At 38.2% G+C, this 18158-nt stretch overlaps 1 protein-coding gene across 1 annotated transcript; it reads left to right on the forward strand.

Moving 5' to 3' along the window:
- The first annotated feature begins 1104 nt into the window (after nucleotides 1-1104).
- Nucleotides 1105-11933, forward strand: LOC121958129 (chitin synthase chs-2-like). Its single transcript, XM_042506999.1, has 22 exons — nucleotides 1105-1144; nucleotides 1985-2120; nucleotides 2689-2877; nucleotides 2980-3856; nucleotides 4046-4229; nucleotides 4417-4512; nucleotides 4797-4949; nucleotides 5043-5217; nucleotides 5350-5451; nucleotides 5572-5713; nucleotides 5867-6067; nucleotides 6743-6858; nucleotides 7000-7168; nucleotides 7292-7471; nucleotides 7587-7865; nucleotides 7980-8151; nucleotides 8613-8650; nucleotides 8767-8831; nucleotides 9447-9557; nucleotides 9644-9858; nucleotides 9977-10070; nucleotides 10677-11933. Exons 1-22 carry the CDS (start codon nucleotides 1119-1121, stop codon nucleotides 10800-10802), a joined length of 3846 nt encoding a protein of 1281 aa, XP_042362933.1. The 5' UTR covers nucleotides 1105-1118; the 3' UTR covers nucleotides 10803-11933.
- Nucleotides 11934-18158: the final 6225 nt, after the last annotated feature.

Below are 18158 nucleotides of genomic sequence, written 5' to 3' on the forward strand. Positions count from 1 at the left end.
GCTCTATTTTCCACCTAGTTCGCTCCTATTATTTTTTTATTAGTCTATTATTAGTGGATGGTGACGGTCGTCCCAAATACTTGTTGAAAGCAGCTAAGTTTGTTTTACTCAAGTACTGTACTTAAGTATTGTAACTTTAACGTCACTACATTTGTTTGCTAATTACAGTTACTTTCCAAATTCAGATCAATACAAACAAATTAATCTTAATGCATTTTTATAGCTTTAGATAAGATTTTAACTAGCCAACTATCAGATAAAGTTGAAAAAATAATAATAAAAACTAATATGTTTATTCATGTAGCACCTTTAAAAACAGCGTTTACAAAGTAAAAGCAGAACTGGAGTACTTAGAAAGTAATAAAACAACAGAAAGTGAAACTGTCCTACTGAGCACAAGCGAGACAAAACTAGAGTTTTAAAACAAGTAAAATTAAAACAAGAGGCCCAACAATGCTAGACTCAGGGCACAAAAATGTCAGTATACAGGAAGAAAAATAGAAATACCAAAAATAATAAAAGCAACAAAACAACAAATACAGGAAATAAATTCAATAAAACATGGATAAAATACATAAAAAGATGACATTATTTGAAAGCAAGTCTTTGGGTTCTAAGAAGTGATTTAAAAGAAGTCACTGACTCTGCAAGTATATAACGTTGTTATAGTAAGCTCCATCTTTACCAGTTAAAGTGAATGGGTATAATCCAACAATATATTATAAAGGGCCATTCTTCATAGGGAGTATTTCTACTTTTAACAGAGTATTCCTACATTGTGGCAATGCCACTTTTACTTAAGGTTAAGATCTGAGTGCTTTTCCCAGGCACTGCTTCAAACAAACAACAAACACAGACACACATTCAATAGATTCACGTCAGTTCAGCTTAATTGCCTTTTCTATTGTAGTATTAATTGCTGGTCGCTGAAACTCTTATTTTAACCAACATCATCGTACTGGTACAGTCGATTCTCTCTGCTGGGCTCACCTGCTGCAGCTCCTGGGGGGGCGTGGCCTTAGTGACACTGCAACTGTTCAAGCCAACTTGGGCTTGGTGCTTAAATACCGGTGTTCAACCAGCCACCATCCATTTGCAGAAACAGTCAGGCAGGAAGGATGGCGGAGGACAGGAATGTGCCCAAGTAAGTGCCCACATTAACATCATTTATTCACTTTTATTTTAAAAAATATAAGTTATTTTGTGTATACATATTAAATATATATTTCAGTTGTAGAAGCTAATTTTCAGATTGTTATTTTTTAAATGTAATTAGAAATAATGTTAAATAATGGGATATCATCAAGCCCTTTAAGTTTTGTTGGTCTTTTTGTAGTTGCAGTTATTTTATACCTTCATTTGCCATGTTTATATTTATTGTCGTGTAATGTAAACAAGGTAAATTAGCTATGCACTTATATGTAAAAAGATTTTTTTAGGTCAGGTTATTCCGATTAATCAAGCCATATATACGTATATATGGTGTATATATACGTATATATACATATGAGAAACACATTATTAGGTACTGTGGTTAAAGGCAAATGATGATAACTACTTATTTAACAATTATCAATTATTAGTTCAAGTTGTTAGTTTATATCTAGTTACAACTACTTTATAGAGTGTTATTTAATGATTAATGGTGTGGAAAATAACATTTTTGTGGATTATAAATGATACAGGTCATCTAAAGAGTTTTAAAATTATGTTTTTAATTCAAAATTCCATTGTTAGTCTTTAATTTAACCAACATTTTTTATCTTAACATTATAATGAAATATTTTAAGAATTATTTCTTTTTTCTTTTTTTTCTATCTAACTATTAAATAATTTGTCATTTTTTCTCTAATTTGTGACATCATAACTACTTCAACATTTTTTCCTTTAAGCATACATGTATCATATCATTAAAAATTCTGCCCTCACTAGTTCTCCACCTGCCTTTCTACTTCAGACTTTGACATTTTGGCGTCTTTTTTAGGAGGCCGTGGGATACCTGTCGAGAGGTTCCCATCATAGACGATGAGCAGACGCCATGGAAGATGATCAAACTTCTAAAGATCATCACTCTGTGTATCGTCACTGTGTTCGTGTTTGGATTGGCGCTATGTAGCAAGGTTTGTAGTTATTTACACTTTTTTTGGAATTTGAATTTTGTTATGTTTTTGCAAAGAGAGGAGCATGTAGACAAAAAGAAAACAAAGAAAAAGACCTCTTACAAGTAAATTCTTATACCGTAATAAATGTTGGTCCCTGCCAGAATTGTGAGGATACAGATTAAATTTTGGTATAATTTAATTTAGGATTATATCAAATTAGATGTCTAGGCATTGTCCTTTTAATTAATCAACTGGTTAATTTATTAGTATTACTATTATTATGCTTTATTTATGTATTTTTGTTTATTTGTATTGGGACAAGAACAGAAACACAAACCGATGACTCAAACTGTAGCCTTTATAACCTTAGTTAGACGTACGTGTAAAACTACATAAACTTGAAGTTAAAATACAAAATAAACTCAACCTCAATAGAAACTGTCATTAACAATGCAAAACTCAGAACTCGAAAAGGAAAAAAAACAAAAAAAAAAAGCTCATGACTACAGTACTGACACCTCAGCTGTCCATTTATCTCTGTGTTAACTGACCAATGATTAATTAACATCACTTCATTCTATTCCAGGCTACATTACTCCTCCTCATTACCTTAGCCAACGAAGGTACAAAAACCCTGCCAGATGAAATGAGACCTGTCGCTCTGCTTTGCATCGGCTGCGCTATTATCATTTCCAGCGTCTTCCTGTTTATCAAAAGCTTGTGGAAAGCCTGCTACAAAACATCAAAACTGCCGAAAAAATCAACTATTGCCCTGGTGAGTCAAGAGTCGACATTTCCAAACTTCTTTTCATCTTTGATTGAGCATAAAAAAGGCATCCTGACTCTTGTTCAACGTGTTCTTCTGCATCTCCTTCAGGTTCTGTTCTTTGAGCTCCTGGTGGCAATGGGTGCGGCGATTCTCACCATTGTGGCAATGCCTCACTTGGACATTGTGACCAACGTGACGATACTAAACGGTGTAGCCGTCACTCCTGCGCTCCTACAGGTGATCTGTCAGTGCACCGCCAAAGAAAGAAACCGCTTCCTCGTGCCGTCCATCACTGCCTTCCTCCTGCTTTTGCTTGGTTACGTCCTGTTCCTCTTTCTGTACATCACAAAGGATCCTACTAATACCAAGATGGCCATTTGGGTGGGTCTGGCTGTTGGCGGGTGCTTCCTGGTGTCTCTCAACTGGTGGGAGAGCTACTTCAGACTGATCAGCGAGAACAGCGGCGCCGTCTTCCTCAAGAACCTGTGTAAGGACATGTCAAAGTGCCAGAACATGCTGCACATCCTCTCCAGCCTGCTCAGGATCCTGGTGACCGCAGGTGTGCTCGGAGCCTACGTCCCTTTGGACAAAATGGACTGGGACATTGTGACATCCATCCCAAGTCGTGAGACAAGAATCATAGCCATCACCATTGGGGTCCAGCTGATCTCCTCTGCACTCTGTCACTGGTTCTCTTTGATAGCGTGCAAGATGCATGCCCTGCGACGCTGCTTCATCCTGCCTCTGTACTTGGCCTCTTTAGCTGTCATGGTTCTGTACATTGTCCCCATCATTGTATACTATCAAGACTACAGATTAAGTCTGAACGGGACTTCAATCAACTTCACATACTATTGCAATGAAGTCGTAGACGGAAGAAACCGAAGCTTGGATGGCAGTGTGTTCCCTGAACTGGTTTTGGATGTCACACACACCCTGTGCTCCCTGGACATGTCAAGGATAACTGACATCGGCATACTGACAGGTAATAAACTAGAACCTGGTATTAATTATGATGTATTTTAAAACATATTACACTCAAATATAAGGTTACTGTAAGCCCTTAGAGCTGTGAAGTACTTGCATGGCTATTCTGTTATTTAGTGCTGCAATGTAGAGATTAAGGTACTTTGAATTATCTGAAGTTCATCTTAAATGTTTCTTAATCTTTCAGGCTCAGCAGTGTCCTGGTGGCTTGGTCTTGTGTTGGCCACCCTCCATCTGTGGTACCTCAATGTGTATCGAATCCAGAGGACCCAGGACTTGTTCATTAGAAGGTTGTATGAAGGCGCCTTCATCGAGCAGTCTCTGCTCCTCAACACCCGATTTGACATCCTGACCAGAAACAAAGCAAAGACGTAAGTGTGTGTCGGAGAAGTTCTCCATTTTTGGTCTTCACAAGAATCATCTAAAGAGGCTTTTTTAATTCCTGGATGTGTGTTTACACCTGGATTGAAATTTTAGGCTGATTAGTTAAGTCTGTCAAGTTAAAATGATATCTTCTCCAAACATGTTTCTAAAATTTGCAAATCCTGTCATGTTAAGTTTCAGGGCATTTCAGACAGCAATGATATATCTTTGTGCGACCATGTGGCACGAAACCCACGAAGAGATGATGAACATCATAATCTCAATTTTCAGGTGAGGTTTTGTTGCATTGATTACTGAAGTAGATACTTTTTGGGATCAAATGAAGTTGTGAATAAATTGCCTCCTAGAGATGACATGAATTCAGTTTTTTGATACTTCAAATTCAGCTGAAGAAACACAACCTCTTGTAGGACGAAGGACAAAGATTTTATTTTCCAAGAGTTTGTGTCCTCGTCCCAGAGAGTTTTGATAATGTACTCTAAACAATCACAGCACTTACTTTACTGCAGTCAGTTTCCTCACAGTTCCTCTTTATGTTTCTATGAACACTACAGACTGGACAAGTACAGGCCAAAGAATGGGAAGTTCACTGATTTCACCTTTGAAGCCCATATCTACTTCGATGACGCCTTCCAAGATGTCAGTGGGGGTCGTCAACTCAACCAGTACGCAGAGGACCTTGTGGGAATCCTTGCAGAAGTTTATGGGTAAGATTTGTGTTTATCGATATCTAAAGTTACTGTTCATTTTAGTGGTAAGCGTCAAGCACAAATGGCAATGTTCTCTAATTCTGTGGCCAGCATCTTCACAAACATCGATGAGAAGTTCTTTAGAAAGAAGCAGCAGATCCCTGATCAGAAGGTCATAAGGACACCGTACGGGGGTCGTCTGGTGCTTGAAATGCCTCATGGGAATCTCATCGTGGTTCACTTCAAGGACAAAGATCTCATCCGCCACAAGAAGAGATGGTCTCAGGTAGGAAAATAAAGATTTGTAGTCATTTACAGTACACTTACATGACTAGCAGTTCACATTTTTTCATGCTCAGCAATGCTTGAAGACTTGAAAAAATATTAGTTTTGTTCATTCCCGTCCCTTATCCTTCAGATCATGTACCTTTACTATCTTCTCGGCTACAAACTCATGACCAAGTATTACAATCGCTGGAAAAAGGGAGAGAGCGAGGCTGAGCTGAAAAGAGAGGTCCAGGTGGGTTCAGAGAAACATACCAAACTTCTTTTTTTAATGTTTTTTTTTCTCTTTTATAAGCTTGCATCCAAAGTATTTCTAAAACTTAAAAGTAAATCAAAACTATGCCCACTCCTACAGAGAGAGAAGCACAACACCTACCTCCTGGCTTTAGATGGGGACACAGACTTCCAACCGGCTGCTGTGATGCTGCTCATCGATCGTCTGAAAATGTACCCGCGTGTTGGGGCAGCATGTGGCAGGATTCACCCCACTGGATCAGGTTGGCATACTGTACAATTTGAATATACTATAAGAAAAATGAAAAAAAAAAAAAAGTAAATCAAATACACGTCACAACCAATCCTACCCCCTAATATCCAGTAGAAAAAACATATTTGTGTTTAGCTTTATAATAGCTTTATATCTTCTGCAGGTCCGGCGGTGTGGTTCCAGAAGTTTGAGTACGCGGTCAGCCATTGGCTCCAGAAAACAGCAGAGCACGTAATTGGCTGCGTGCTGTGCAGCCCTGGTTGCTTTAGTCTCTTCAGAGCAGAGGCACTGATGGACGACAATGTAATGAAGAGATACTCGACCAAGGCCATGGAGGCAAGCCACTACATCCAGTACGATCAAGGTAACAAGTTGTTTGAAATGACTTCTCATCTCTCGCTCAGTCACGTTGATATCTTTCACCATACAGACCCCAAAGAATGAGTCCTAATACCTAGAGAACCATAAGCATTTAAGCACCTCCAGTATCCTTGTCTCAAAGTTTTAATGGGTTGTTGGTTAGAAGCCTTTAATAAGGTCTATGGTTAACACAAGCTGAAGACATTTCACATTTTGTTTTATAATATAAAATATGTCTGTAAACTTGAAAGCCTTTATGTGTCTTTAAAAGGGCGGTTGCTAACAAGTGGCCAAAAGACACTACGGAACATCATCACTCCAAACCACGCCAAACACCACTTTTTGACCTCGTGACGGTGACGTCGTGACTGTAGTGTAGTTCGTTTATAGCCTAACATTAGATTTTGACTTCTGGCGATTGCATTTAGGCTTCAAAAATACAAAATGTTAAGATCCTAAGATTATCTTGCTGTGTAAGTATCATAAGTGTTTGATTGCCACACAGCTTATTTTCTGCAGTGATCCAGATTTAAATAGAAAGATCCCATTGGCTTTTTGTCGAGGGAACCAGGGTGATATTAGCATCTGGGTTTGCCTACAGAAAAACCTCATCCCCAGGGCAATCTATCGGCATCCCACTCCTTCTCTCACATATAAATATGTTGTCTGTTCCCTGCAGGGGAGGACCGCTGGCTGTGTACTCTGCTGCTGAAACAGGGATGGAGGGTCGAGTACAATGCGGCGTCCGATGCTTACACCAACGCACCTGAGGACTTCAAAGAACTCTACAACCAGGTGAGTGTTGCAGCTGATCAAAACCTTTCCAATAGTATCATGATGGTCATGAAATATTCTTGTTAGCAAACTGATGAGGATCTCTTTGGGCACAAGTTGAGCCAAAAATCATATCAATAATGCTACCATTTCTTTGTTCAGCGTCGCCGATGGGGACCGTCCACTATGGCCAACGTGGTGGATCTGCTCGGCTCCACCAATATAATTGCCAAGAGAAACCCATCCATGTCCAAACTGTTCATGTTCTATCAGCTCTTCGCCATCACCTCAGCCGTCCTGGCTCCTGCTACCATCTGCCTTTTGATCGCAGGTCGGTGTTTGAGGATGCAACCTTCTTTTTTGGTCACCCACTATGCATATGACTACCTCAAGAACGTTTTTAAATAATTGCAAAAAACTAAAATGTCTTTGTGCCTCTTTTTGTGGCCTCCAGGTAGTTTGACCTTCATCCTTCCCATCCCCTCTGCCGGAGCCCTGGTCCTGGCTGTGATACCTCCCGCCATCTACCTGGGTTTATGCTTCAAACTCAAGTCGGACACTCAGATCAAGATTGCAGCCATCATGAGTGTCATATATGCATTCCTCATGTTGGTGGTGACAATGACCATCATTGGTAAGTTATATTCAATCAGGTATAACTTGTAGACACGTGTGGCCTTATGTACAATACTTTATTTGGATTTCTTCAGAGGCCTCTCTAATTCTAAAACCTTTTTATCTTTCTTCAGGGGCAATGGTGAAGGACAGAACCATCCTGACACCCAGCAGCATCTTTGTCGTTGCCATGGCCATCATTTACATCATCACTGCAGTAATGCATCCTCAGGAAATGCACCTCTTGTTCTACGGCTTACTCTACATCCTATGCGTCCCCAGCGCCTACCTCCTGCTTACCATCTACTCCATGGTCAACATGAACAATGTGTCCTGGGGCACCCGAGAAGCAAAACCTGCCCCTGGAGCTGCCGCACCAGTGCCCACCACCCCGCAATCGAAAACACAGAAAGGTAGAGACCAGGTTAACATTAAAAAAGAGAGTTTATTTTGAAGCCACTGACAGTGTAACACTAGAACTATACAATTCATGCTGACTGAACTGAATCCAATTTTCACCCTTGCAGCCAAAAACTGGTTCCAACGTCTCTTCGAGTCGATGAATTGTTGTAAAAAATCCAACCAGAATTCTGGAGGTAGGCAGGTTGCTGTCAACCAGGAGAACCTGATCCCAGAGCCCACACAGCCTGAACCCCTGCCCCAAAATACTAATGTAGGAATCCCAGAGGAAGAACAGAGGTAAGTCCTCGAGGTGGAGCAGTCACTACATTTACATGTTAGAAAAAGTTACTCAGTTTACTGAGCAGCAGTTTACTCTTCATGTATACACCTGAACCAGATCTGAACTGGCCTAGACGTTCTTTACATGTTTCATAGAGGAAAGGAAGAAAACTAAACAAGAAAAAGGTTTAAAAACACTGGTTTGGCACTTGCTAACTTGTTTGGTGTGTGATAGGTCGACCAGAGGAGGGTCCAATAGCAACTAGCTGAAAGGGGGAATAGCTCCATGTACCATGGAGTTGGGCATGCTTTAGTCAATAAATCAATTCTTACCCGGTGCTTCTATACCGAGACAAGGATGGTTTCCCAAGTAAACTAACAAGTAAACTGTGCATGTAAACGTACCGAGTGATCAAAATGTAAGTGCCAGTATTACAAAGTGTGGGATGATACTGATATTTTCTCTGATTGTGTTTCAGGCAAATGGAGCCAGAGCCTTTCAACCCTCCTGCCCAAAGTAAGTCCAAATAAATATAAATAAAAAAAAAAAGACAGCATTTTTTTTTCTTTTTTGCAAAATCCATCTGAAATGCGATGTTATCTAATACACTTCTATCTTGCTCTTCTCTCCAGCTTGGGTCGCACAACTACAGGGTGTATCCAATGACATGCAGCTGCTGGAGGACTCACTGGACAAGGTGTGTATATATGTCTCATTTTTTTAGGTTGGTGTGATTAACAACCTCTCACAGAATTGCAAAACACTTGAGCGATATTTTCGAGATGAGATGACAGCATTTCCACTGAGTGATGTTATGCGACTTCTCCTCTCGCAATAACATTCTAAGAAACATGGTGATGGATGTTCAAAACATTAGCAGGTTATTTCTATTACAGCCACCACACTAGCCGTCATTATTTCCCATCCAAGGCAATGTAGGCGTGTTATGCGAGTGACAATTGAAAGACAAGCCGGTAGGAGTGGACACGTATGAGGGCATTCTGGGAGGTGATGTCCATGATTTCACAGAGGAATTGTGAATTCAAAACTTCCAGAAGATAACTCAACACCCCTTGTAGCACATGCTGCATCATGCCCAAAGGAGCTGCTTCCTACCAACAAGCACACATAGCATCCTGTGACTTATAAAAGTTGCAAAATATGGCTTTTTCAAATTGCCTGAAATACCACCTCATGCAAGCGTAAAAATGTCTGTGATAAATTGGAGTTTTTTTCAAAACTGACACGTTTCCATTAGTTCTGTGTCTAAGCATGCAAAAATAACTGAGTATTTAATTGTAAATTTGCGCAGGAGGAGGAGGAGTTCTGGATAGAGCTTCAGAAGAAGTACCTGGAGCCTCTGCCGAACGACAAAGAGAAACAGAAAAAGGTTGCCAATGACCTGCGGGAGCTGAGAAACAAGGTAGGTGTGGAGAGCTGAACTATATCTAACAGGAAACTTTTGTGCAAGTAATCTTATATTAATCCCATCTATCTTTTTACACACAGATAAATTTTGCATTCTTCATCATCAATGCCCTATGGCTGGTGGCGACATTTACCCTCCAGCTCTTCGAGGAAAACTTTGCCATCAAGATCCCCAAGGTCGACTTAAACCTTGAGCCAACGGGAGAAAACATTCAAATTGATCCCATTGCCTTCATGTTCATTCTGGGATTTGCAACATCAGTTATTATCCAGTTCCTCACCATGTTCTACCACAGGTGACCACTCACATCAAACTGCTTTGTTTCTTCTCAACACGGCTCAATGATGTTCATATAACAATTATGTTTTTTGTTTTTTTTTTAATATCATCTCTTTTTTGATGTTTCCATCCAGAATCTACACTCTGATCCATTATGTGGCTTTTCTGGACACGGAGCTCAAAGAGCAAAAACCTGAACCAGAGGAGACTTACATCTCTGGCAAAAAGGTATTTACAAGTATTTACGTAGTGTTTTATGTAAATTGTACATTTTGCCACAAAATAAAATAATATAAAATACTGAAACCAATTATAAAAAAACAATTAAAAGGAAAAAACAATAAGAAATAAACTGAAATTATCACACCCTTTCTGGAAACGAAACTGAAAAAGTAATGAAAAATGCAAAGCTATAACTCTGGCTTCTCTGCCTGCAAGTCAACAGTTATTAATGCAATGATATTAGAACTATTGGTAAGTCTTTATTCATTGTATAATGCAAATATACAAAGTAGTAAATGGCACAAAACCTAGGAAGGAAACGTTGTGAGGTTGTGCATGGTAACACATTACTGTAAACAACATTTTTTCACCATGATGCATCTAAACAACACATGCCTCCACAAATGGATTGTGCTTGGGGTTGCCACGTAAGATGATAATAACAGAAAATAAGACTTTATTACCCTGCAAATACTTTCCTTTAATTAATGTGAGACTGAATGTACTGACATGGGTTCAACCGCGCCCTGCTGCTGATGAATTAGTCACCTGCCAGAGGTGTTCCAGGTGTGGTGGCATTTAAGGTGATCCGCTGTCCTTTCTGTCTCCCAGATTGAAGCTGTCTCCAGCGCAGAGTCCAACTTACAGGAGGAGGAGGAGGAGGAGGAATCTGAGTATGAAGACATTGACGACATTGACTTATATGTCAGACAATACAACCAAGGGACCATGGTCTAAACCCGGACTCTGCGCTCAGCACGTTTTAGCACTTTTAAATATCCACTGTATGTGAGATTTTACTCCCCAAAATGTCATTATTATGTACAGTATACTATTTATGTTTACATCTAGTCAAGTGCAACATATTTATAAAGAAAATTGTTCTACTTGTTGATTGAGTTTGTCACAAAGTGGTTTGCAGAAAACAAATGATGTGTGGGGTCAAAAAAAATATATCAGGAACAGAACAAAAACAAAACAGCCTCCAAAAACCATTTGCATGTGTGAGTTTGTGTTGTGTGCAAGTGAAAGCACCGGGCAACATGAAGTGAGTAAATGTAACGTTTTTAATGTTATTATTATGAAGGATCTGAAGTTTTGAAAGTTTTATGTGTTTTCTGCCTCTGTGTTTGATGCAGTGTAATGTGAAGAGGAATGAATGAAGTTTAGACCCAATGTGAAGGAGAGCGACACCGTCTGTGTCCACTGTTACAAAATAATGAAGTGCTTTTGTCAAGAAAAATCATACCTTGAATCATGAAAATCAGGGAAGTCTTAGATCAGGGAATCTTTAACAGAAATGCCAAAGAGATTTAACTGTGTGATATCTTTTTGGAGCATGAAATACTGAGCTGTATGATCAGAACGACACATGGAGAGTAACATTGTCTGCAGTGGTCACCGGTTGTTGGCATTATTAGCATGTGGTCTGTGTGTTGTACACTGTGTTTAAAACATCTTGGATCCAAGATCTTTGCATAATGTAGAAATTGAGATTTTATTTTGTTTTATTTTTTTTGTGGAATTTTATCATAATTGCACTTAATATGATAAGCTTGTCAACCATCACACAGTCCTAAAGCGAAATGAAAAGAAATTCTGTGTATGTGATCTGTATTGCTGTTACTGCTGAAGATTTTTGGGAGCTGCTGGTGATTTAATGTGTATCCAAGGTGGCCAATTGGCCGCCAAAACTGTACCGAGCATTACCAAGTATCAGATTGTAATCTTTGTTTGTATTTATTTTTGAATGAAGTCGAAAAAAAAGTTGAACTAAAGAAAACGTATTTAATTTCATGTGTTAGAGGCTTTTTTAGTTTTAAGTTGCATTTTGTTCCTGTTCTTGAATAAAGCACTTTGTGATGAACATTTTTTGAATGACTCTCGATTTTTTTGTACTGTCTCTGCAACCCTACACTGTTGAAATAAACTATTCATTTTAACTTTAACTTCAGTTTTCTTGTGCTGCATTCAGACACCTTTCTCAAACATTTAAACCTCTGAAACCTGAGAAAAGTGGTTTGATTTAATTTAAAAAAAAACCATGAGAAATAACACAATTAGCATAATGGCAAGTCATGTTACAGAGCTACAGAGCTTCATTCTTTGGGGGACTTTATACAAAAAAATAAATAAATAAAGGTCATCGAAAACAGGTGGAGCTGCATTGCTGTGTGAATTTAGTTTCAACCCACACACCCATCTGTACTTGTCTGAACATGTCTGAAGCTACTAAATGTGAACCTATAATTTCATGCACAATTTAAAAAATGTAAATTATTTGCAAAAAACGGTCATGTAGTGGAAAAGCAGCAAAATATGTTATCTATTTGATTTATTTTTAGCAGTCAAATGTAAGATATAGTAAACTAGAAAGATGTCTAGACAAGAACAGCCCCACTAAAAACAGTAAGACTGCGTTCATAACATTAGTTCATAACAATAGTTAGTTCACATAACATTGTGAACTAACTAACTAACTGAAAATACAGTAGTGTGCATGCCAGGCCAGACGTTGATGGTGTAACTTTGTAATGACAAACCATAGAAGAACACCAAGTGTATGCACATACATGCGTCCTTCTACAGAGCAAGAAAATGATGGCGAACGCATGCACGAGGACTGACAGCTGATCACAACAACGGTGCGACAAATCTTCACTTTGCTGGAGGAGCAAACATTAGAGCTGCATGATTTCAGGTTGTCTTTATGTATAAAATGTGTGTTAATCCTTTGGTGTGTTGTTTTACACACCAATGGATTATTTTTAAAAAGATAAAACATCTCATTTTTAACTTTTGGTATCAGATAAAAAAAGACCTGTTATGCTTTTACTTAGTTCCTGTCATAATATATCGGATGCTTATATCAAATGTAGCTGAAGTTTCAAATAATGAGGTAAACGTCTGACAGTAATCTCTTTTAAAATTTAGACTTCAGATCGCTCTGAATACTTGTACTTTCAAAACAAGCCTACATTTGAGAAACTGGAACTTGAATTGAAAACTTTGTTTTACCTGCACGTGTAAGTAGTCTGCCTGCAATTAAGTGAGGAGGAACCCTGACCTTTAAGATTTGCATATGAGTGACTTCCCGAAATACCAGAAAACAGGTTTTGTGTGTTTGTTAATGTGATAAAAGGTCAAACCATTAATGATCACATGAACTTCAGTCTAAGATTGATCAGCTGATATTTCCTCTCAGGACTAAGGACTTGAAATAAAAACATATCCAATAAAAACAGTACACAGTGAGTTAATTTGGCACCTTAATCATTTGAATGTATCAGATTCACTTTGACTGCAAAAAAAAAAAAACAGCAACTTTTACTCAGTTGGTGTCCAAAACTCCAATAAAGTTTTACTTAAACTTGCAATAACTGATTTTCTTTAGCAACTTCACCTTTAAAGTTGATATGGTGAACTTATGAACAAACAGTTACTTATTTAACCCTTTGAAACCTTGGAAAACTGGCTTATTTCTTTAAAAATAAAACAAAACAAACAAACAAACAAAAAAACATGGGGGGGGTCAATGAGTAACAAAAAAAATAAATAGCACAAAAAATAGTCCTCAAAGTTAGAAATATTATACAGTTTGCCTCTTTTTACCAGGTTTTCTTGTATTTTTGCAATTAATGGGACATGTCTCGCCAAGTTGCCACTTCAGTTTATTTGCATGTTTTAGGAAGAAGGCAAACCAGTTTTGTCAGGTTTCAGAGGTTTAAAGTGTGAAAGGTCTCTGATTGCAGCACAAGAAAACTGAATTTGATCCAGGTCTTAACAGGTTAACCAATCACGTTTTGCATATACGTATGAACATTTTAAAATAAAATCACAGAGGCTCTGTAGTTTGTACTAAGATGGAAAACTTAATTATTCCATTCTGTCATTTCGAAGCCTTGATTTCGGCATTTGGACGAGTGTAACGCTGTAAATGAGCGAGTGGTGGATCTGACACGACGATCTGAAAGATCATGACTCCTCTTGACATTCTCACGCTACGTTCTGGCCTCTTTCCAGTCCGGTTAAAGTGACCTGAATCCAGAGCCAGCGTGCCGTTATTGTCATACATCTGTTGACAGTGATGAGTTAATGAAAGGATAAGAATGTGTGGAAAACAACAAGAATGCAAAACCCAAAATGCAGTAATGAACACCTACCGAAGGTCACAACAAAAGTACAGATAAATGTCAATAATCAAAGGTGCTGCATGTGACTCTGGAGAAAGAAAGTCAGCAATTAAATCTCATTCACAAGTTGTCAAATACAGACACTTTGGGTTGGTAGTCAAATGACTTTTGTCAGAAATTGGAGGACTGTTCTTTATACACGGCTGTAATCTGCCAGTAAATGTGTAGAAGTAAAGTTTGAGAACTGGAAACAAAATAAGAAAAAAGAAGAGGTCCTTTGAATTTTTTTTTCCAACTGGGCAAATTTTAATACTATTTCATTAATGAAAGTCCCTCTAGGTGGGTTTCCATTAACCCTCAAATTGAAAATGAGAATACAAAATACGCCTAATGGAAACACGTCAATTTTAAGAAAACGCCCATAAATCGCAAAAAAAGAAAAATCTTAGGCTTGCATTAGGTGGTATTTCAGGCTATTTGAAAAAGCTGTATTTTGCAATTGAAATAAACCTGCTAATTTTTGAACATCCATCACCATGCCTCTTAAAAGTTCTATCACAAGAAAAGGAATCACCGAACTTTCACTTTATAGAAACACAGTCATCGTGAGATTGCGTTTTATCGACATATAAAAAATTTCGCTTGAGTTTTGCGCATATCTGTAATGGGAACCTCTTAGTGACTCTAGAGAAAGAAAGTAAAAGTAAAATCTCAAGTCTCATGGCCAAGTCATTAAATACTGACACTTTGTGTTGGTACTTAAACAACGTTTGTTGGAAATAGGGTGTTCTTGAAATCGGCCAGTGAACAGAGCAGAGGAAGTGGACAGAAAACGAGTCGCCTTGGGGATCCAACACAGCTATGAAAAAAATGAAGAGGTTCTTTAATTTTTTTTCCAAAAAAGATTTTCCTTGTTTTTTAATGTATGACAGTCCCTATGCTTAGTTTTATTTGCTGTGTCTTTGCTTTCAAATTCTAGGGCTGCAGATCTTAATTGAGTGCAATCAGCATCATGGGACACACCTGGTGTGTCCCCACGCACATAAAAAGTGCAGCCAGTCTGTTGTGAGCAGACATCCTCACACGACCTCTTGGCTTTCTGGGCTTCGTTTTGTTTCTCATTGTTGTCACAGCCCAGCAATGCTGTGTAACCTGAAGTTACTTGCATACCAAAAACAGATCCGTAGTTCTGTAAATGATAGTTTATCTTACATGATGACACAGTTTCAAATGACCTTAATAAAGCAACATAATTACAATAATGACTGGAACAAATTAACACACCCTGGACAAGTATGCACGGATCCGCATTATGAGAGTGTTTGGTATCTGGTGCAGAGGGACATACTCTGCATTTAAAGCTCAACATAACAAGCTTTCAAATTTTGATGACTTTCTCTCAGTGGTAAAGCTGAGTTTTTTGAACTGAGGTGAAGTCAGGTAGATTTGGACATTAAACAACATTTTACAAAAAACAAACAAGACAGTTTATCTTTTTAATTTACTGGAACACGTCAACACAGTCAGGTAGGGTTTCATGATGTGTATGAAGGTCCAAAGTTTCTAAATTGGTTTACTTGAAAATTAAACTGAAAGTGAGCTGCGATTTTTTGGATGTTTCTAGGATATCATGATTTTGTAGGATTTGGGGAAATAAGTCGGGTTCAGGACATTCCTCAGATTTTAAGGGCATTTCTAGGATTTTAGGATGTTTGTTGGACTAAAAGACCTTTCCAGGATTTTAGCATGTTTCTAGGATTCCGTGACATTTGTAGGATTTTTGATACATTTCTCAGATTGTAGGACATTTATATGTATTTAGGACGTTCAGGGATTTTAACATGTTTCTTGGATTTTAGAAAGTGTCTAGGATTTTAGGCTATTCCTAAAAATTTTAGCATGTTTCTACGTCTAGGGTTTTAGGACATTAGAGAAGTTAGGACTTTTGTTAAAATCCGTTATGCTTTTAAAACTTTTATACCAATGATTAAAAATATATCTCTAAAACACATAAGTCACAGATTCACAGGCTACACGACATACTGTGATCGTCACCTGCTCCCTCTGTTCAGACTCTCAGTGCCCTTTGCAGGCAGTTTTAGGTTCATTGATGCCATCTTGTGGTTGCCACTAATTCAACACTCAAACAACAGCTGAGAGATTATAAAACACATTCATAGAGCTGTGACCTTCACTTGTTTAGTAGGTGGTGGAAAATCCTTAAAATCTCCAATAACCTTACACTTCTGTATTATGATGCAAATGCATACATATTTAATTATTTTATTTTTGAAATTTTTTTATATGTATTGTTGCAACTGAAAAAAACCCTACCACAATTTATTGCACTGAATTGATGGTAATTAAATCTGCATAATCTGCACCCTAACTGGACTCTGAAAGTCTGCGGAAAGTTTGAGACTCCTCGTGGACCAGATAAATTGTGGATTTGGATAGTCCTTAGCACGCCTAAACTTCCTGAGAACGCACCGCAAAGTCTGCGAGTCTGCAAGTCTGGTCATGTGGCTTCAGCCTCATAAGCTTCCTCCAGTGTTGTTTCTGTGTTTTGCAGGATACAGTCAGTTTGCAATCTTCCATCCATCCACTAGATGTCCTCAGACTTTCCCTCCTTTGCCTATCCCCCGACTGCCTCACTAATCTGCACACCTGTTCTCACTCTCCTCATCAGCCCTGCAGGCACCTGACCGCCTCCCCATTCACCTGCATCTCATTCCCTCATCAGTCTCTCCGTACAAAAAACCAGTTCCATTCACTTCCCTACTAGAACCAGTCTACAGCTTGACATTTTCTGTACTTTTGCTGACGTTTTCTCACATTTTATTAGTGCCCACGTTAAAGGAGCAACTCTTAAGTCCACAGGCTGCTATTTTTGTCATGATGCAGTGAAAAAAAATTGCAGTTTGAATGGGTTTCAATGGCAAATTTTTTGCACTTAACAATATGAATGTAACAGTTTTGGTTATGCAATGCATTTTAGACTTAGTGTGCCGAGCTGGAAATTCTAAGATTAAACAAATGATCACAACTTTGCCAAAATTCATGCACACACACAGCCAAAATTAAAAAAAAAAAAAAAAAAAAAAAAAAAAAAAAAAAAAAGAGGAAAGAAAGTTGCATAAAACAGTCATTGAAGGTTAAAGATAAACAACTGAAAAACTGAACCTCCAAAGATACACATTTGCAAATACGCTCACACACTAGAGAGCAGCACCTGCACATCAGAGAAATAATGTGTACCTCTCTGGTTTGATGCACTGAGCAACACATTCTCTATACAAACAAACTCGGGCCTCGGGTTTTGGTGGAAGCCAGAGGAGGGTTGTTTTTTGTCCGTATTTCTTCATCTTGTCACGACAAAGGAAAACTGTGGAATTGCACAAACACTGAACATCAATTTCATCAATTACCTAAAATTAACAACAAAAAAAGAAAGTCAAAGAACAAAAAAAATGCAGAATATTTCATGCTAAGTTGGTGATTTTCTTCTTTCCAATGTTTTTGAATCAATTCAAACTAGTTTTCTCTTAACTGTGTCACTGCGCAGAAAGTACTCAACAGAGTGTCTTTCTCTTAATACGTTTTTTGGTATCAGTAGTTGTATTTATATTGACTGCTATCTCTGTGATGTTTGAGTATTAAAATCCATCCATCCATCCATCCATCAAGGCTTGAAACTTCCCGTAGGTGTTATCAATTAGAGGACATTGGTGCATTGCAGTGTGTGAGCTATTTATTTAGTATTTTTTCAGCAAAGTGACAATAAAAAATAATTTAATTTAACCACTCTGTGCCTTATTCATACTAATGATTATCATTCATGCATTGAGCTGGAAGAAAAAGACCCAATTTATTCAAATTAATCTACACTTTTACTTGGACTGGACTGGAAACCGCTGCCTTTGTCAACAACATCACTGACAACGTCTCTTGATGCCTGAAT

The sequence above is a fragment of the Plectropomus leopardus genome, chromosome 18 (assembly GCF_008729295.1).
Source record: "Plectropomus leopardus isolate mb chromosome 18, YSFRI_Pleo_2.0, whole genome shotgun sequence".
Classification (NCBI taxonomy): Eukaryota; Metazoa; Chordata; class Actinopteri; order Perciformes; family Serranidae; genus Plectropomus; species Plectropomus leopardus.